A 21,448-nucleotide genomic window follows, 5' to 3' on the forward strand; every position below is an offset into this window, starting at 1 on the left:
GGCCCAGAGAAGGCGGCGTTTCTGGATGTTGTTGATGTTTGGCTTTCGCTTTGCATGGTAGAGTTTTAACTTGCACTTGTAGATGTAGTGACGAACTGTGTGAACTGACAGTGGTTTTCTGAAGTGTTCCTGAGCCCACGCAGTAAGATCCTTTACACAATGTTGGTTTTTAATGCAGTGCTGCCTGAGGGATCGAAGGTCACGGGCATTCAATGTTGGTTTTTGGCCTTTGTGCTTACGTGCAGAAAGTACTCCAGATTCTCTGAATATTGTGATTATATTATGGACTGTAGATGATGGAATCCCTAAATTCCTTGCAACTAAACATTGGGAAACATTGTTCTTAAACTGCTGGACTATTTTTTCACAAAGTTGTCACAAAATGGTGATCCTCGCCTCATCTTTGCTTGTGAACGGCTGTGCCTTTTGGGGATGCTCCTTTTATACCCAATCATGACACTCACAATTAGTGTCCTCAGTTCCCAAACACTTATTGAGTGTTGTCAGAAGGAAAGGTGATGTAACACAGTGGTAAACATACCACTGTCCCAGCTTTTTTGAAACGTGTTGCAGGCATCCATTTCAAAATGAGCAAATATTTGCACAAAAACAATAAAGTTTATCAGTTTGAACATTAAATATCTTGTCTTTGTGGTGTATTCAATTGAACATAGGTTGAAGAGGAGTTGCAAATCATTGTATTCTGTTTTTATTTACATTTTACACAACGTCCCAACTTCATTGGAATTTGGGTTGTACTACTACTAAAGTGCTCAATAGCCTATGTCACTCCCCATGTGTCAGAGTATATGTGTGCCAGGTTTGGCTCAATAACAAATTGTCATTTGGACAAGAGAGGGACAGACATACACACACACACACACACACACACACACACACACACACACACAACTGTCTCTTAGTATACAGATGGACTTTTTTCTGTTTTCGTTTTTTACTTTGTTCATTTCATCTTTGTAATTGTTAGTCACGCCTCTCAGTCTGGTCTGCTTGAGGTTTCATCCTCAAAGAAATGCTAATGGTGGTTCTTCCTGACCACTGTTGTCTCCTGGGGGTGGGGTGGGGGGTGAGGTTTGAGGTGACTTGCGTTGTGATTTGGTACTACATTAATAAACTGAATTGAACCTACATGCAAAAGAAGACATCACGTGTTGTGCTGCGACCTGCTGAACAGTGCCACCTGCTGGACAGTTGAGGAATGTGCATCTGTATTAAATTATGAATTTGATATTTAAAAGCCGCGGTCTGCACAGGGTCTGTATGTACGTGAGCACACACGCAGTGGGGGAAAAAATCCTATTTGTTGTTGGAATAGTAATATTTGAACATTTGAATTTGATTTTTGTGTTGATGAAGTGATGGAAAAAGAACAGTTTTTTTTGTCAGTTTTGTGTGGCGCCTAAAACCTTTCAATATCGATGTGGAAATAATGTGAATAATCAACAGCGAGTGTTACTTAAGTTTGCATGTGTTTCTTTGATTTTTAGCTCCCCTAATGGCCCCGTGATGCTCTCTGTGATATTTACGGAAAACAATAATCCTGCCACATAATCCGCTCAGTCTGTGTGGACTCTACAGGGTCCACTGTTCAGGACGAGGACTCGACCCAGGAGGTGCAGTCACAGGTCACCGAGGCTCACGATACTCTCTCACTGCAGACTTTGAATTCGAGACATTTGTTTTGACTTCTTGACAACAAAGAGCGGACAAGAGAACGGACACATTTACAACTTCTCAGATTTATAGTGGAAATAAATTGTAAACATCTCTTCTACGAGCTGGTGTGAGCTGTTCCACACGTACACGTGCGCGCACACACACACACACACACACACACCATGAAGAAACATCCTAATAATAATAATAATTAACACCTCAATTTTATACTTAAACTATGACAACTTTGCCAAAGACACCGATCGCGTGTTGTTACATCAATCCTCCGGAATTTTCCTCCAGCACAAACAGGAATGTGTTCCCGACAGACGGATGAGTGCGGCTGTATAACTTCTAATAAACAGGTGTTCCTAAATGAAGTATTGTGTTTATTTTACTCTAATACCTTTGCATTAAAGTGAAAATCCACATATTTCACTCCTGCGGTCTCGGACACTTTGAGCCAGATTTGTGCACGTAGGCCAAATGCAGGGGAGCCAAAATGTCTTGTTTCTGGAGCTGCTTCTCCTACTGTGACTGTGCAGGAGAGTCAGGGGATGAAGGTTTGTGTTTCAGAAGATGTACGTTTTTTTAATTCTTGGCTGAAATACCTTTTTGTGTCGGTGGCGGGTGTCCAGATTATTAGCTTTGTCAGGAGAAGGCGCCACGGTGACACAACGAAATAGTCCTGGGTCTGGTTTCTGTGTATGTATCTTATATTAGTGAGCACGGGTCACCTGAAGATATAATGCATCACTTTTAGATTGTGCAGATACAGTTTAAGGACGCACACGTCACATCTGTCCAGCACTTAAAACGCCAATGAGATCAAACTGCCCATCACTTTATGTGTTTGGAAAGTGTTATTCTAACTTTATTTGCATTGTCTTTTAATCTTTTAACACAAGAGCAGGTGGCTGAGTGGGTAAGGAGTTGGCCTGCCAATATGTAGACATGGGTTTGAATCTCATTCACGCTACCTGTCTGTGTCCTTGGACAGGACTCTTCATCTGCAATGTCTCAGTCGACCCAGCTGTAAATTGGAACCAGCCTCAGGTGAGGAATTAACCTGCAACCCATCCAGGGGGAGTCGTCGACTCTCATCCGCTTGACACCTCAGAATCCGGAGCTGAGCACCAGCACCACTGGGCCTCAGGGCCGATATACGACTTACGTCTTTTATTCTTTTAACAACAGGAAATGAGCTGCATGATTTGAATTGCGAGTGTGCGCTTCCGTGAGTCTGATCCCGTGTGCAGGTGCCTCAGCACAGAGGACCTCAGGAAGTCCAGGGAGATGCCCACGGTGCCAACGAGGACCCCTGTTGTGGTTCTGTAGTAGTGTTGCGCATGTGGTGACACGCGGCACCAGTGAGCGCTCTGAGGCCGGACCACCAAAATTGGGGTCTGCCACCAATTTCAAAACAGGGATGTGTGAGGGGGAAAAAAAAACTCTTTAAGAGTGATGAAGTGAAAATTAAGATTTTCATTAAAAAGTGCAGGAAAATGGGCCTCACTCGACTCAATAGTGCAAAAAAAGCACCAATAATTCCTATCTGGTGCAAAACAACACCAAAACCCCTGAGTTACTGTTTTGACGTGTGGCTGACGGCGCCTCACACCGACCCAAGTCGTAGGCGACACCTCGGTTATGTAACGGCGGTCGGTCAGCGCCCACAGCCCGCGGAGCTGCTAATCAAAATGGCATGAGAGCAAGTCAGTGACACACATTTGCTGGTCTGTGGGAGCACTTAGAGTCAGATCTCTATCGCTCCTTTTAGCTTCATCCATGCAGCAGCGGTTCCCATGACTTTGACAATGTGGTGCAGGCGCAGCGTCGCTGCAGGCCGCTGAACGCAACTCGACCCGCTGCTGCAGCTTAAAGAAAACTGTAAATCCTGCAGGAGCCGACCGCCCGAGACTCCTCCTGTCGTCGCCGGTTATCACAGAGATTTACAGCCGGTTTCACTTCGCTCACGCGTAATGTTTCACTCACAGCGTCATAAATTTGCTCAACTGCTCATTTCTGTTTTCACCTGTTATCGACGAAGGTTTAACCTCCGTGTGCTGCAGCTGTGCCACATTAAGCAGCGCGGTGAATGTTACTGGAGCCTCCTGCTGCTCCGGAGCACTTTCCACCCGCCCTGTGTTCCCCGGAGCACCGGGGGTCATTTCCCATCATGCTAATCTGCTCTAAACAACCCAAAGGAAAAGCATCATTTACCCTACCCCTTTCTGGAAAGCAATTACGGCTCAAGGGAAGGCCGGAGGAGCCGCGGGTTTTTGGCTTTGCAAGCAGTTTGTGGTGATCAAAGTGAGGCCGGCTCAGGTCGGGGCCATCAGTTACATTTTCCTCAGGGAGGTGGCAGTGTTGGTCAGAATACACATGCCTGCTCTCCAGCACGTTACAGTGAGAGAAGGTCTGTGTGTGAGGAGGAAAGATGAAGGCAGCGAGAACCTGGAGCTCCAACAGCTGCTGTGCGTTAAGGAGAGTTTAAATCAGCGCTGGAGTCCCTACAGCCTCACACACACACACACACACACACCGTCAGCATCCAATGCAGACCTCAGTCACATAGTGATAACCTTTGACCCCCTCCTCTCTGGTGCCTAATCCCCTTTATCAGAGCCACAAATTGAGAAAGTTGCACCAGCGTCCCTCAGGAGCAGGTTAGCGGCCGGCACGCAACAAGTGCACAACCTCTGAGCAGACTGTGCACGGTGCCAGGACTCAGTCCAGCCGTCATCACCGTCAGAACACAAAGCAGATACTGTACCGGCGTTCGCGGGAAACACGTGGGATCGTCTGTAAATCCCTCCAGACAAACAGCTGGAATTCCACACATGCATCAGTTAACGTGGCAGCGCCGCAGCAAGCAAGTGCCGCAGGTCCGCCGCGTCCGACTTACCTGATCTAAACTTGCTTCGTATCAGTATGGAGTGCTCAGAGCCCAGAAGAGTCATAATGCTTCACGTACGGATCCAGTGTACAAACAGGGCAAAAGGAAATCGCACTCGTCAGAGAAGTGGCACACACGTGCCACCTCTGCCACCCGGGCTGCAGTGAGACAGATCGGACCCCGCCTGAAGCATCAACAGGTCGTGACGACAGGCAGAGCCTGGAGAAGAGAGGAACAGGCTCGTGTGTGCTGCCTCCTCCGATGTGGGAGTCTGTGGTCCCATCCAGCCGAGCGCTCTGAGCGGGGCCGGGGACAGCGAGGGAGATATGCCCCGTGCGGGGAGGGGCTAACGACCCAGGGTTTCCTCTAGCCCCACCCGCCTCAGCCGGAGGCTGGACAGGATTTGGCTGATGACTTCTTCCTCCCCTGCCACCAGTGTAAATATATCTGCCTATCAGCCCGCAGACTGACCGCGGAAGACCGAAGGATCAAGACTCTGAACAGACAGGAAGTAGAAAGTGGGAAAAGCAGGGGTGGCATCATGTTTCACCCACTACGTTCACAAACTGGGATTAGCCTCGACCACTCTGCTCCCGGCGCTTCCTAAGCATTACCTACAACATAATGGATATGGAATTCCTGGAAAGCTGTGTGGAATTTGTTTGTTAGTAATGATGGAAAACAGACTCGTACACAACAAACAACAACAACAAACGTGTGCGTGTAAATTAAATGCCATTTTTGTTGCTTTTTGTAACTTTTCACCATAACTCTGAATTCTGCTACATTTTGTGTGTGTGTGTGTTTTAATAGTGTTTTATGTTGAACGTTGTGCATTTTAACATTTATTTGTGCTACGATCGTCACACTGTCGTCCTGTTTGTCTGATTGTTATTAGAATTTCTAAAACACATACGAGCACTTTCAGATCCACTTTAAGTTTAGTGGAGACGTGGTTTAAGAAAGACTTAATTGGATTTTAAGTCATACATTGATCAGATGACATTTGTTATTGATCATTTTTATGACATCCCCCCACTGATTTCCATGATATTTGTACTTTAGGAAAACAGCGCCCCCACTTGTACTTCCACTGAGCGAAGGACAGGTGAGCAGAGGACTGTTGAGTCTCGGTGGAGGGATTGATCTCAGAGTGCCCTCTAATTACCTGATTACACTCTCATTAGTTTTAATCTGTTTGTTGGTTTGTTTGCGTATTTGCTAGATTACGCAAAAAAGTGTCTCATCTCAATGACATAAGGTGGAACGATTCAACTCATTAAGATGTTTAACTTATTAAGCTTATTAAAACTTGATGTGGATGGTGATCCAGATGATGTTCTTCATAGTATCTGAGAAGAACACTGACTACTACTTCTCGAAGGCAACCTTGTCAGTTACCATCTCTTAAATAGTCTCAGGTGAGAGGAACAGTTATACGAGGTCTATTAGAAAAGAAACCGACAGTTTTATTTTTTTTAAAAACTATATGGATTTGAATCACGTGTGATTACATCAGCCATGCTTGAACCCTCGTGCGCATGCGTGAGTTTTCACGCCTGTCGGTGACGTCATTTGCCTGTGAGCACGCCTTGTGGAAGGAGTGGTCCAGCCCCCTCGTCGGATTTTCATTGTCTGAGAAGTTGCTGAGAGACTGGCGCTGTGCTTGATAAAAAATTTTTCAAAAACTGTGAGGCACATCCGAGTGGACATCATTCGAGAAATTCAGCTGGTTTTCTGTGAAAATTTTAACGGCTGATGAGAGATTTTGGATTGTTTCTATCGCTGTAAGGACTTCCCACAGAGCGGGACGTCGCGCAGCGCTCCGAGGCGATGTCGTCATCCTGTTTCAAGCTGAAAACCTCCAAATTTAAGCCTCTGTAGACCCAGGACGTCGTGAGAGAACAGAGAACTTTCAGAAGAGGTCGGAATCAGCAGTTTATCCGGACATTCCATTGTTAAAGGAGATTTTTTTAATGAAAGACGTGTGGACGGATTGGCGCGTCGGCTCGCAGCCGTGCGGCGCGCCCGCCACAGGAAAAAAAACCTCCGTTTTGATAACCATTTGTAAAATCCAGGCGGCTTTTGGTGGCTTTCAGTTGAGTGAGTATCTGAGAAATTGTTTAACAGCAGGGCTTGTTCCATCTTGTCCTTAAGGCTTCCAACGGAGGTGTTTTTCCTGTGGCGGGCGTGCCGCACCATCTGCGAGCCGACGCGGCAATCCGTCCGCACGTCTTTCATTAAAAAAAATCTCCTTTAACAGTGGAATGTCCGGATAAACTGCTGATTCTGACCTCTTCTGAAAGTTCTCTGTTCTCTCACGATGTCCTGGGTCAACAGAGGCTTAAATTTGGAGGTTTTCAGCTTGAAACAGGATGACGACGTCGCCTCGGAGCGCTGCGCGACGTCCCGCTCCGTGGGAAGTCCTTACAGCAATAGAAACAATCCAAAATCTCTCATCAGCCGTTAAAATTTTCACAGAAAACCAGCTTAATTTCTTGAATGGCGTCCACTCGGATGTGCCTCACAGTTTTTGAAAAAATTTTGATAAAGCACAGCGCCAGTCTCTCAGCAACTTCTCAGACAAAGGAATTCCGACGAGGGGGCTGGACCACTCCTTCCACAAGGCGTGCTCACAGGCGAATGACGTCACCGACAGGCATGAAAAAACTCTTGCATGCCCACGAGGGTTCAAGCTTGGCTGATGTAATCACACGTGATTCAAATCCATATGGTTTTTTAAAAAAAAATAAGGTCGGATACTTTTCTAACAGACCTTGTATTTCAGGTTTGTCTAAAATGTGCAAAAGGTATGAAAATTTGAGCAATATCTTTGCACACGTCTAGATCTCTTGCACAGCAGAATTCCAATTGGTCCAGGTCCAATTCTGGAATATTTAATTTATACACTGCATGGAACTGGGAAACTTGGAAATTTTCCCCAACACATTTCCTTTATCTGTCTGTGTGAACACATTTAAATCCAATTTGATTTGTCAGAGGCTGTCCATAGGCAGCCGCATTAACAGCACAAAACTCTGTTCGTAGGCAGTGCTTCTGATTGGTCAATGTAGGTGACGTGACAACAACATTACGCAGCTGTACTGGTTTTCTATCTGTATGTTCGGCCGAAATTACCTTTTGAAGTAACGATTTTAAACACTTTCTGCGGATCTAAAGTACTTGTGACTCTCGCAACTTCACTGCAGTCATTTAATACTCGAAGAGTGTGTGTGTGCGTGTGTGTCAGGGGGGCTTTAATATGATCGGGATGCGAAACCATTCTGGTGGCTCAATAGTCAGATGCCCTCTTCCAGTAGGCCACAGCAGCTCACTTTGCAACGGCTCATAGCGTTTAGTCATCATTCATATCATCAGAGACACTTGAAATTTAACAGCTAATCCCAACACAAACCAAATTTGTAACCTTTACCACAATTCCCAACCATAACCCTAATCCATAATCCTAATCCCTAACTGTAATTCATTACCCTCATCCCTAACGATAACCCTAATTCTGGAAAAAGTGGTGTCATGGCAGCTCGTGGACTATTTTACCAAGAATGATCTCTTAGAGCCACTGCAGTCTGCTTTTACAAAATATCATTCCACAGAGACGGCTCTCACTAAAGTGGTGAATGATCTCCTGCTTACAATGGATTCAGACACCACTACGGTTCTGTTGCTGTTAGATCTCGGTGCTGCATTTGATACAGTGGATCATCATATTCAGGCCCGGCGCCAGAAAAAAATATTAAGGGGGCGCTGAGTTTATCACAGGGGGCGGGGTTGCCCCCCCCCCCCCAAAAAAAAGTGTGCACCGGAGGGGACGTGCCTCTGAGCACGCGTAATGAATTGGGTGCACTCCTGGAAAGCTCGTGTATTTAGGCTACACCGTTGTAAGAGACTGACTGAGCAACCTATCAAATCGCTTGAACACAGACACACACCATATCCGTTTGTTTTAAAATTAATTACTTTAGTTAATTAATTTGGTTTATTTGTTAAATACGTGATATTACTGAATAACTAATATTTTGCTATATTTTCCAGTATTTCTTTTTCTTTCTTTTTTATTTGTAATTTTTTGATAACTCTGACATCCGTGGCGCCGGTATGATCATATGCTATTTAATAGGCTGGAAAATCACTTTGGGATTGGGAGTGTCCTTGCATGGTTGGCGTCATACTTGACCAGTCGTTCTCACTGGGTTTTGTACAGTAACACTACCTCTAACCTTAGTGACATGAAATTTGGGGTTCCACGGAGTCTGTCTTAGGCCCCCTGCTTTTCTCCCTTTATATAGCACCCCTTGGGCGCATATTGCGGCCTTCTGGGATTACCTTTTACTGCTATGCTAATGATACTCAGTTATACATGCCGATAACTGCTGGTAATTTCGTTCACATAAAATTCTTAGAGGATTGCCTTGCATCAGTGAGAAGATGGATGTCTAGAAACTTGCTGCTTTTAAACTCTGATAAGACTGAAATGATGGTTCTTGGTCCAGTGAGACATCGGCATCAATTTGACCAGTTAACGCTCAGCCTCGGCTCATGTGTCCTACATCACACTGACAAAGTGAGGATCCTTGGGGTAATTTTTGATCCTGCGTTGTCCTTTGACCTCCACATTAGAAATATTATGAAGACTGCTTTCTTCCACCTGCAAAATATAGCGAAGATTTGTCCCATCCTGTCTATGGCTGATGCTGAGACTCTGATCCATGCGTTTATGTCTTCTAGATTAGACTAATGTTCTATTTTCTGGTTTACCACAGTCCAGCATTAGGGGTCTCCAATTGGTTCAAAATGCTGCAGCCAGACTTTTGACACAAAGCAGAACGTTTGACCACATTACACCCATTTTGGCGTCTCTTCACTGGCTTCCTGTCCCAGTGAGATCAGATTTTAAGGTTCTGCTACTAGTCTATAAAACTGTTCACGGACTGGCACCTCCCTACCTAGTTGACCTAATTAAACCTTACGTACCGGCCCGGGCTTTGCGTTCTCAGGGTGCAGGACAACTTTGTGTCCCAAAGGTGAATAAAAAGTCTGCAGGTCATAGAGCTTTCTCTTATCGTGCCCCTGTTCTGTGGAATGATCTCCCTGCATCAATAAAACAGTCAGATTCTGTAGAGACTTTCAAGTCCAGACTTAAGACACACTTATTTTCCCTTTCGTATGACTAGCATACTGGCATAGTATAGTTCTGCGCTTTTTACTCTTTTAATTAATTTTATTAGTAAATGGAGTGTGCCGTGACCTCAACTTTATCTAAATTCTGGGTCTTTTAGTGAAGTTTAGGGCTAGTGGCCGGCGATCACCTTAATATTTCTTCTGTTTTTCTTGTTGTTTAATGCTGACAAATTATACTGTATTTTTTGTCTTTCTGATGCCTGATTCTGTTTGTTCTCTCTGTTTAAGGTGCAGCTCCATCCAGAGATGGGTGTGGTATTTATGCTGGCGATCCTTCTGTCCTGTGCGCCAACAGCTTTTCCTGTATATTCGTTTTGTGAATTGTTCTGTAATTTATGTTTGTATCATGGCCCAAGCAGAGGGTCACCCCTTTGAGTCTGGTCTGCTTGAGGTTTCTTCCTCAGAGAGAGTTTTTCTTTACCACTGTTGCTCTGGGGGTTGGTAAGGTTGGAGCTTACTTCTGTGAAACACTTTGAGGCAACTCTGTTGTGATTTTTCAATTTATTTGTGAAAATAAATTGAAAAATTGAAAATGAAATAAATCCATAATCCATAACCCTAATCCTTAACTATAATTGCTAACACGGCTGCGCTCTGTACCAAAAGAATCTGGAATTATTAATACAGTTGCGTATGAATATCCATTTTTAAATGTAGTGGAGAAGCAGGTTAAGAAATCCTTGGTGAGATTTTAATCCATACATTGATCATCTGCCATTTTTTTATTGATTATTTTCGATGACATTTGCACTTTGGGGAAACAGTGAGATGGAGCAACCTGGTGACATGATGAATCTTATCGAGGAGAGTTTAGCATTGATATCTAAACCTAAAACCTATTAAAAAAAAATCATTAAAACACATCAATGATGTAAAGTTTAAAAAGAAATTAAATTATTCAAATGTGACCAGTTTTCCCCCCCCAGAAAAAAAAAACATTAATATTTTTGCCTTCATTTGATTTTATTCGGCCTCCTGCAATAATGAGGTATTTCAAGAGGTTGTTATGATCCAAAAATATCACTTTTTTTGGATGGTGGGGTGACAAACCTTTACAATTTGAAACTGCAGATTTGAAATTTGTTTAGAGCGTTTGCACGTCTTTTAAAATGCCAAAAAGGGGAAACCATCACATGCTGGACTGCTCAGCACACTGACATGCCTAAAACAACAGACAAACTTTTGATTATTTTTTCATTTTTTTGTAATGGCTCATAACTCCCACTCAGCCTGTGATGACCAGTCATGCAGACATTTCTTTTGAGGTGACAGACTGCTGCAGAGCGGTACAGCGGGTGTCTGGGTACTGTCTCTGTGGAGAACTGCCCTTGAGCAAGGCATTGATCAGATCACGGCAACCAGACATTTGTCAATGTTTAACTACACTGCGTGTCCACGGTTCTCTGAAGGCGTTAGACAACTCCAGAATGTCTATCGGACGTCCAGCTGGATTTGTTGCGGCTTCCTCGGCAGCCTCGACCTGACGCGGTCCGACTCCAAATGACAGAGGGACCGTCTGTCTTCAAAATGTACAATCAGGGTATTTAATAAAATGTGCAGTGTTAGGAAACGGCTTCAGAGTGGACTGGAACAAATAAGGACAAACCGCCGGCGGGTGGATGTGATCTTTCTCTGTTGGATGAACATCCAATAAACAAAAGCAGTAAGACAAACACGTCTTCTGTCGGCCCTGAAGGCCACCGGGCCAGAACCTATCCCCAGATAGCGCAGACTGACATGGATGAGAGTCCGACTTCCCCTGAACGGGACGCCAGTCCAACACAGTCAAACACTATGCTAATATGTGTAGTGAAGAAAGCCCAGAAGAACGTTGTGTCACCTTCTCCAGCTACACATTCTATCAACTCTTTCATTCCAGTTTTACTGTCCTGTCCTTTTGTATATTTTATCCCACATTTTTCCTAATACTGGGCATGATCTTTCTCCCTGAGGTTGCTATCTTAATATCGTATCTCACTCGATTGCGACTGTTGGTGACGAGCTGATGACGGCATTCATGAGGATTTTCTGAAAAGTATTGAAATGTGTATATAAATTTCCTTGTTAAGTCAAAGGGCATCAATCTTGTGTTGCTGGAATTTTGAACATGTTCCAAAAAAAAAAAAAAATTGTGACAAATTTTCTGCCAAAATATTCACAGAGTTGTTCCAAACCTTTCCCAGATTAGTTTATGTGACTCAGAAAAGTGCACTAAATCAGAGAAAACTTTATGAGATGTTGGAGATAAATGAAATGAAATTGTGACTGACTGGAGACAAAAATGAAGATCTGACATTCCGGGAGTGACCCCAGGGAGCTCAGGGACCCCTAACAAAATTGCAAATACAGGTCAGGGTGGTTTCAAGTGCAAATTACCACTAATTCGTGTATTTTCTTGTAATCTGTGTCTTCGACTACTTGCCCACAGTCGCAGCCCAGTGAGATACGAACTTTACACGTTAGCCAAGCTGATGGGCAGAGTGCACCGATGAACACACGATGCTCTCAGTGTTTCAGCAGGTGAGAAACAAATCAGATGTAAATTGAAGAACAACTACTTGCAATTTTCCATCAAGCATCCTTGAACCTGTCCAGCAGGTGGCAGACACGTCTATGGGACATTACACATGCAAAATTATCTGGTGCATCAAAGTTAACCGCAGACTCATCATTTCATCTCCACTTTATGTAGTCGTTAATTTGGTGAGTTATAAGACGACAGTGTTGGTTTTTTGTTTTGTTTTTTTGTTTTAACTTGTAGTCTAAAGCTGGTAGAGACGAACCCGAAGCCCCGACTGTTTGCTGTGCAGAGAAATGTTTTTCAAATTACCACCAAACTCAAACTTTATCCATTTGTTAAAGATACCCAAATAATACCCAACAGAAAGTGCCCCCCACCCCCCGCTGCACCGCTCTAGCGGCGGCCGCAGCGTGGCGGTGTGTTAATACGTCACTGAGATCTTTGTCCAGTGGCGGCTCAGTGCTCCTGCTTCAGTGCTATGAGATTTAATCTCTTCACACCACAAACACACTCTGCTTTTGTTGCACAGAATCTGCGACACACACGAATGAGATACCCCCCACCCCAAAAACATTGCAATCATGTAATGTAACGGATGACACGCCGATCTGTTCACCGTTAGCCCGTGAGCCGACGGGTGTTGGACGCAGCTCCAAAAAGCTACACGAGGCTCAAATCAAATATTTATACAGAAGCTTCTGCGGCCACAAATCTGTTGCAGACATTCGCGAGTACATTTGTCATGCAAACGTGTTTGCGCTGAGCGAACAAATCACACGTGGAGACGCGCAAATTGGCTCTGCACGGGCATCTTAATTAACAGGTGAAAGTACTTAAAGGGTTTGACAGTGTACACACGGCGTCTGAGAGAGATTCCTGAAGAGGTCACCCAGTCCCGGCTTAATCCTCCCCTTTAATTGGGTCTTATGTCAACGGACATGACAAGTCTCATCTGAACTGTCTGTGTGTGTGTGTGAGAGAGATCACAAGAGAGAAGCTTTAGACATGTAGACTACACTCACACACAGTCAGACAGATGTTAAGTGCAAACTTTATATACAACACGCGTGTAGACGGGAGTCATGATTTTAACTCTTTTCTGTATGATGCATATTTTAAAACAGTGCTCCTCTGATGCACTAAGTTATCCGCTGTGCACGTAAAAAAAAAACACACGTGCACACTTGATAATGTGCAGCGTGTTTATTGGCCGGCTGCTCAGACCGCTACATCACAAAAACCACTGTTAGTGTTTTGCATGATTTCTGGTGTTTTAGATGAAGCAGATGTGAGCAGCTGAAAAAGTCAAACGGTAGCGATTTACAGATTGAACAAGGACTCGACCCCCCCCCCACACACACACACACACACACACACACACACACACACACACACACGCCCCCCCCCCCCCCCCCACCATTTATTACACACGATGCAGCTGCACATCCTGACGAGGTCGACATCATCTCATCTCTGTCATCGTCGTCACTTTGCCACCGTCAATTCCAGAAAGTAATGACTGACAGGAATACTGCCACCCCACCCCCCCACCCCCATCCTGAGCAGCTAATGGGAGCAAATGTTTTAAATACTTTAAATATCTCTGTCCGTGTGCCATCCATGGGACCCAGCTGTCCTTCAGCTATTTGCTGGGAAGAGTTTAACAGGACGAAGTCTGGCGGAATGCAGCGCGGAAAAGAACGCATTCGAGATCAAATCTGAACCGAAGCAGATTTTAACCAAGAAAATTCCTTGAAGTTAATTTTAACACGTCACTTTCTGTTGAGTCACAAACATCTGAGAAATGAGGTGAAGCGCTGGCTTGAGTCAGTGGTGCAGACATTTCACATCAGGTTTAAAACGGGTGAACTTTGACCGATCGTGACAAACGTGGTGGCAGCTATCACATTAGCTTGACATGTCACGGAACGCAACCCTGTCCTCATGAAGTACCGCAATAAACGTTCTCCAGAAGTGATCAGACTTAAGCGGTGATGGTTTTATAGTTTGTAGTGGGCCAATAATTCTGCCACGTGGTGTAGCTGAGACAGGACATAATGCTAACTACTAACACTAGCGGAAAGGTGGATAGCCTTTGGGTTTTTTTGTTGTTGTTTTTTTACAATTTAAGTCACAAAAAGAACTTGTTTGGCACCACATATATTCTATTTATTAGAATTAAATAGGGGATCCGTAATATGACACTGCCAATATGATCAAAATTCACATCATCTGGAAATGAAAACTAATAAACAGTTTCACTGATGGGGGAAAATTCAGCTTCCTCCAACTTGCATGAGGGATGCTGGGAAGCACACAGCGACAACCAATCAGAGTATTGAGGCAAGGTGACGTCAGCTGGTTGCTCACTTGAAGAAAAAAAAAAAAAATCAAACATGGCGGAAAAGTCTCCAAAGTTTGGGAAGTGTGGGATGAGCTGCTTGGTCTGCTGCCATTGCAACATGAACTAGGGTAAGTGGCAGAAAAGGAATAAATGGAAAAAAAAAACAAGTTATTGAAAATTCAACTCCCTGTCGAGTACAAAACAGCAAAATCCTCACGTAGCAGCGAGTACAGAAAACTCCTCCATTTGCCGTTGAAGAACTGCTGATATTCAACAAGAACTACAAACTACCTCAGGTCACCACAGCAGAGTTTAAAACAGCCGTTGCTCAAACTCCTCATTACATTGTAAGTTTGAGCAACAACAAAGAAAAACGTTCAGTACCGACAGCATTCCCGCCTCTTTGAAACTTGCGTGCCATGCGGTTTTCCACACTGAAGATACTTTAATCAGTTTCACAATCTGAACTAAAACTACAAAACAAAATTTTGTCTTCCTAAAATAAGAAAGTGTTTGTGCCATGGGTGGAATAACGTGAGCGTTTAGAAGAGGAGGAGGTGGTTAGAGGCGGAGCCTGACAGGTTAGGAGTAAACAGGATATGAGGGGGGGTCTCAGATGCTACCTCGGGGTCAGGCGTGTTGAGGGACAGAAGCAGTGTCCTCTGTGGCCCCGGTAGCGGCAGCAGCAGCAGCTGTGTCGTGTCAGTTTGAGTGTTGTCGTGCTGCTCGGTCTCAGATAGCTGCTCTGCCTGCCTACTGTCCAGCGTCTGCTAATTCAACACCAGTCTGGTGCTATTTAAACAGCCAATCAGGACGCGGGAGAAACATCCTTTGTGACACAGCTCCAGTTCAACTAAAAAAAAAAAAAAAAATACATTCTTCAAGTTATTTTGCATTTCAAATGCATACGAGCAACATAAGCACAAGTGCACGTAGAGACAACTGTGTTTTTATTATATTTCAACACCAGATAGAAATGTTACGTCTCAAAACATTTCCGATTCTTCCTCTTGATACGATCTACAGAACAATGAAACATGTTGCAAAGGTTTCAAAATGTACTGAACAGTGTTTCAGGTTTGCAGTCACTAATTTGCAGTACTGACAAAAATGTTTTGGTAACATCCCCAGCCAAGCATTCTATCGTTCTATCTATTCATGTTTTGTTGTGTATTTTCTGTCATCTTGTAGGCAGCATGGTTCTTCCCTTGGTTTCAGGCTGAACGTGAAGAAGGGCACGGGTGGGCGGGGCGCAGCGATGAGCGCACAATGTGGCAGACAATGTACATCTAAGTTCTACTACAGCTGTTTGAAATTCTCCATAAAGCATCCAACATAAGGCCGTAATAATAATAATTATTATTATTATTATTATAATCTTTGTTTAGCACAAAGTACAATCTGCATAAAGTGCAGATTATACATTTCAAAGTGTTTTCACATTAAAAATACCACTTCCATTAATAGCAGTAAATCAAAACATGATTGAAACAAAACTAGAAATGTAAAATTAATCAGCCACTCTCAGTTTAAAACAGTCAGTTATAAGTTATATATCCTGTGAGGACAGACAGCTTCAGTATCAACTGTAAAGACGCAACGGACTCGGTGACATAAGGAGTATGTTGGGCTACCAACAATTTGACCTGAGTTCAGTTCCCAATCACGCTACCTGTCTGTTTTCTTGGACCAGACACAGCATCATCTCAGTCTACTCAGCTGTAACTGGGTAGTGGACTTGGTTGGGGAAGTAACTGACATCAAACTGGCATCCTGTCCAGAGGGAGTCCTTGACTCTCATCTGCTTCCTACTACAGAATCCAGGGATAAACACCGGCACCAGTGGGCATCATGGCCAATACAGGACTTACAATGAGGACTACTACTACATCCAGCATCCAACAGGTGGCAGACTTATCTATGGGATATTTCACAAACAAAACAATGTTGCTCTGACAGTTGAACTGGTGCAAATTAACGACCGTCTAACCACTTCATCCTCATTATACGTTATTTTAACCCTCTGGGGTCCGAGGGCATTTTTTGGACAGTTCACTCACCTGGTATAAATGTTTTATTATTGCTGTTAACAGCTCTCCCTGCATCCCACAATCAAGTTTTATGTCTCTCTTTTTTTCAGGACAACCTGTGCTTTCAGAATATACACTCAACAAAAATATAAACGCAACACTTTTGGTTTTGCTCCCATTTTGTATGAGATGAACTCAAAGATCTAAAACTTTTTCCACATACACAATATCACCATTTCCCTCAAATATTGTTCACAAACCAGTCTAAATCTGTGATAGTGAGCACTTCTCCTTTGCAGAGATAATCCATCCCACCTCACAGGTGTGCCATATCAAGATGCTGATTAGACACCATGATTAGTGCACAGGTGTGCCTTAGACTGCCCACAATAAAAGGCCACTCTGAAAGGTGCAGTTTTATCACACAGCACAATGCCACAGATGTTGCAAGATTTGAGGGAGCGTGCAATTGGCATGCTGACAGCAGGAATGTCAACCAGAGCTGTTGCTCGTGTATTGAATGTTCATTTCTCTACCATAAGCCGTCTCCAAAGGCGTTTCAGAGAATTTGGCAGTACATCCAACCTCCAAGATCGTCTGAGACCAGCCACTCGGACAGCTGCTGAAACAATTGGTTTGCATAACCAAAGAATTTCTGCACAAACTGTCAGAAACCGTCTCAGGGAAGCTCATCTGCATGCTCGTCATCCTCATCGGGGTCTCGACCTGACTCCAGTTCGTCGTCGTAACCGACTTGAGTGGGCAAATGCTCACATTCGCTGGCGTTTGGCACATTGGAGAGGTGTTCTCTTCACGGATGAATCCCGGTTCACACTGTTCAGGGCAGATGGCAGACAGCGTGTGTGGCGTCGTGTGGGTGAGCGGTTTTCTGATGTCAGTGTTGTGGATCGAGTGGCCCATGGTGGCGGTGGGGTTATGGTATGGGCAGGCGTCTGTTATGGACGAAGAACACAGGTGCATTTTATTGATGGCATTTTGAATGCACAGAGATACCGTGACGAGATCCTGAGGCCCATTGTTGTGCCATACATCCAAGAACATCGCCTCATGTTGCAGCAGGATAATGCACGGCCCCATGTTGCAAGGATCTGTACACAATTCTTGGAAGCTGAAAATGTCCCAGTTCTTGCATGGCCGGCATACTCACCGGACATGTCACCCATTGAGCATGTTTGGGATGCTCTGGACCGGCGTATACGACAGCGTGTACCAGTTCCTGCCAATATCCAGCAACTTCGCACAGCCATTGAAGAGGAGTGGACCAACATTCCACAGGCCACAATTGACAACCTGATCAACTCTATGCGAAGGAGATGTGTTGCACTGCATGAGGCAAATGGTGGTCACACCAGATACTGACTGGTATCCCCCCCCAATAAAACAAAACTGCACCTTTCAGAGTGGCCTTTTATTGTAGGCAGTCTAAGGCACACCTGTGCACTAATCATGGTGTCTAATCAGCATCTTGATATGGCACACCTGTGAGGTGGGATGGATTATCTCAGCAAAGGAGAAGTGCTCACTATCACAGATTTAGACTGGTTTGTGAACAATATTTGAGGGAAATGGTGATATTGTGTATGTGGAAAAAGTTTTAGATCTTTGAGTTCATCTCATACAAAATGGGAGCAAAACCAAAAGTGTTGCGTTTATATTTTTGTTGAGTGTATATGTTTTTGTTGTGTTTTATAAGTGTAATAAAGGTTTACAATCAAAAATAGGTAGGGAAAAATAAAGCGAAAAATAATTTTCCACACACATTTATTCAAAACACACAGCAAACTATAATAAACAACTGTTTTGACACTTTATAAAGGTAATTTGAGGTCTTGTGTGAAAGTCTGTGCAACAAAAAGGTTCAAACAATAAACACAAATGCACATTTTGAATAATATATACAAAATGGTCGATGCGTTTTGTTGTCCATTGATATGGTAAACAGTGCTTTACGCCGAGAAAGCAACAGAGTTATCCAGTAACATTCACATGCAAACTAGTGGAGCAATCCTGATAGTTACACACTCTTTGTTTGAGCACATGAGATTGTCATCAGAGGCTCTCTGTCTGCTCCTGCTTTCACTGATCGCTGTGCATAATGGTGAAGGGCGCACTGAGTATGTATTAATAGTATGTACTCATTGGAGCACCAAGGGGGTTATTCAAACGGGCCAACTAGTAACACATCACTCCTGAAGACGATCTTTGGCTTTTCACGTGAGGTAAATCTGCCCTACGATTGGATTTTGGAAAACCATGTGATGGTGAACCAATTCCGATTGGACACTCACATTGCGTATGTCATCACACAGCTTCTATGAGGAGTACAAAGATGGCCGATGGCTGGCTCAAAAGTCCGTGGAGTTAACTTTTCAGTAAAAAAAAGTACGTTTCTATCTCATATCATTAAAAAGTTATTTACAATGTAGTAAAGCTTGGTCTTAGCCGTCGTATACGACGGAGTTGGTCCCAGAGGGTTAATATTGTGAGTTACAAGATAGTTATTATCAACACAAAGCGAGCTGAGATGGATTAATTCACCCATTCATCTACATTTCTGCTCTACAAGCTCTACGTTATTGCCAGTTGATAAATATAAAATGAATCAACTAGGATAACTAACAAAGCCATCCAGAAAAGCTGCCATCTGCATTTGCTTGGAAATATTTGGTGCAGATTTATGATCATGTGTCACCACTACGAGAAGCCACACCTTCAGTTTAGCGAGGTGTGTTACCCGTAAACCCTCCAGGTCCACGTGACTGGCTGTGAGGAGAATGACTGGTCACCACACCCTCTGGTTTCCAGGTTCTGATTCCCTTTTTCCTGTTTTACGTGCCGCGCCGGTGCTGATCTGAACATAATAACATGGCTGCCGGGACGCGTGGTTCTTACGAGAGTCGCGCTCACGTGATGTTAAGATAAGAGACGATTGATTTATGTGGAAAACTGACTTTGAAATGCAGCCAATTTCCTGGATTTATTTCCATTCAGCTTATAGTGAACTTGAAACTATGTTTTTGTTAACTATCATTTATCATTGAAGCAAAATGTAATAAATAAATATAATAAAATAAGGGGTGATTGGAAGGTAAATCAGATTAGTCAACAGTCTCTTTAAGAGTACGTCATTTATCAGAAAACTGAGCAGTTTCTTGTGACAAAGACTCCAAACATACTAAAGTGAATTAAGACTAATCAAAGACAACAGAGATGGCGTAAAGACGTGATGTGAAAAGAGGACCAGCGGAGCCGCGATACAATAAAGAGGAAGAAAAGGAGCATTAGAGGATGAGAAAGTGGGAAGGAGACGTGGACAAAGCCAAACATGGAGTTGGATTCAAAGTTTTCCCTCGGCCTGGGAGCTGCGGTTTATAAGGAATAAGTCCAGAGGAACAATCTCAACCCAAAGCAGAAGTGACAGAAAGCCGATCTGAAGCCAGCAGCGTCCCCTCCTCCTCCCTCCATCTTTATCTGTGTGCAGCTCAACGTCAGCGTCTCTCACTCCTCTCTCCTCCTCTGTGGCTCGGTCACCTTCACTCTCTCCTTGGCCTCGGCCTCGGCGGGTTACGACGCGGCGCATGTCTGCCGCCTGCAGTGGAAATGTCAATCCGTTTGAGAGACGACGGCGCTCTCAGTCCTCCCAAAACACAAGAGTGCAAAAGAGAGAGAGAGACTGTGAAGGACGCACAGCCCCAGATCTCGTCTCCACATCATGTCAAAAACCAAAATACCGAGGATGACACTGTTTTGTGTTTTTTGTGGTTGTTTAGATTTGGCCAATTGACTTTGCCTCCACCGCAGTCTGCAGACGCTGGCTGGCGGCCACAGGGGGCGGGGCCTCGTGTCTGTGAAGCTTCAGTCCAGAGACGGGGCTACATCTCCACAGATTAACTTCAACTCCTCATCATTACCAAAAGCTGTGGGCCGGCTTTATGTGGTATTCCGAAACTTCACTATCAGAAAACCTCAAAGTCTCCTTTGTTGTGTGTCCATGATGAAGGGAACATTGCAAACAGTCATCCTGGACAAGCAAACATCTTCCTTCAACTTGCATGTCTGGTTTATGCAAAGCAACTGCTGTCAGATCTGCATGATGCTCATCATCATGCAGATCTGACAGACAGCAGAACCAGGCTGCAGACTGGATCCTGGACACAAGACTGGTATCTGCTGGACTGGACTCCACTTGACTCTCCAGGACTGGAATATTTATAGCACTGTGCGTGTGTGTGTGTGTGTGCGTGTTCATTCATGTGTCTACCAACACGCAGCACACACACATGTACTTTTCACATCTTTGCACTCTCACTCTCGTCAAGGTTCCGAAACATACAATAAAAAAGACATTTTGCTATTTTTCCTTCAAACCAAGCACACAACATGTGTGTCGTTTTCTGGTCATGACATTGAGAGACACGGCGTACACAACTTATCAGTAAGAAATCACGCTGTCATCATGACAACCCCTTAATTCGGTATGTTGTTTTTTTTATTATTTTTCCAACGATACATAATTTGCTCAAACAATCTGCTCTCTTTTTCTTTCTTTCTTGCCTGATTCTGAAGGCTGAAACAGTGAAGGAGCACTGACACATTTTCTTCTCATTGGTTGTGGTACTTTTCATGCACTGAAGGCAGCCGGGTCAAAGCGCCTCTGCAGGAAAACAAGACCAGTCAGTTTTGTTGAAGGATCACTGAGGAAATATAGCAAAGGATGAAAGACGATTGAGCTGTTATTATATATGACCTACAAACAC

At 44.0% G+C, this 21,448-nt stretch overlaps 1 protein-coding gene across 4 annotated transcripts in view; it reads right to left on the reverse strand.

The window, feature by feature from the left end:
* myocd (myocardin) overlaps nt 1-4,891 on the reverse strand; it is a 72,739-nt gene extending 67,848 nt beyond the window's left edge. For 2 of the 4 annotated variants that reach the window (XM_034194045.1, XM_034194044.1), the window contains exon 1: nt 4,586-4,891. In XM_034194045.1, coding sequence (XP_034049936.1) covers nt 4,586-4,640 — 55 coding nt within the window. In that variant the 5' untranslated portion in view covers nt 4,641-4,891. The remainder of the gene's footprint in view (nt 1-4,585) is intronic. The other 2 variants (XM_034194046.1, XM_034194042.1) reach the window with 1 other exon arrangement.
* Nucleotides 4,892-21,448: the final 16,557 nt, after the last annotated feature.

This window comes from Thalassophryne amazonica, chromosome 18 (genome assembly GCF_902500255.1).
Source record: "Thalassophryne amazonica chromosome 18, fThaAma1.1, whole genome shotgun sequence".
NCBI classification, from domain to species: Eukaryota; Metazoa; Chordata; class Actinopteri; order Batrachoidiformes; family Batrachoididae; genus Thalassophryne; species Thalassophryne amazonica.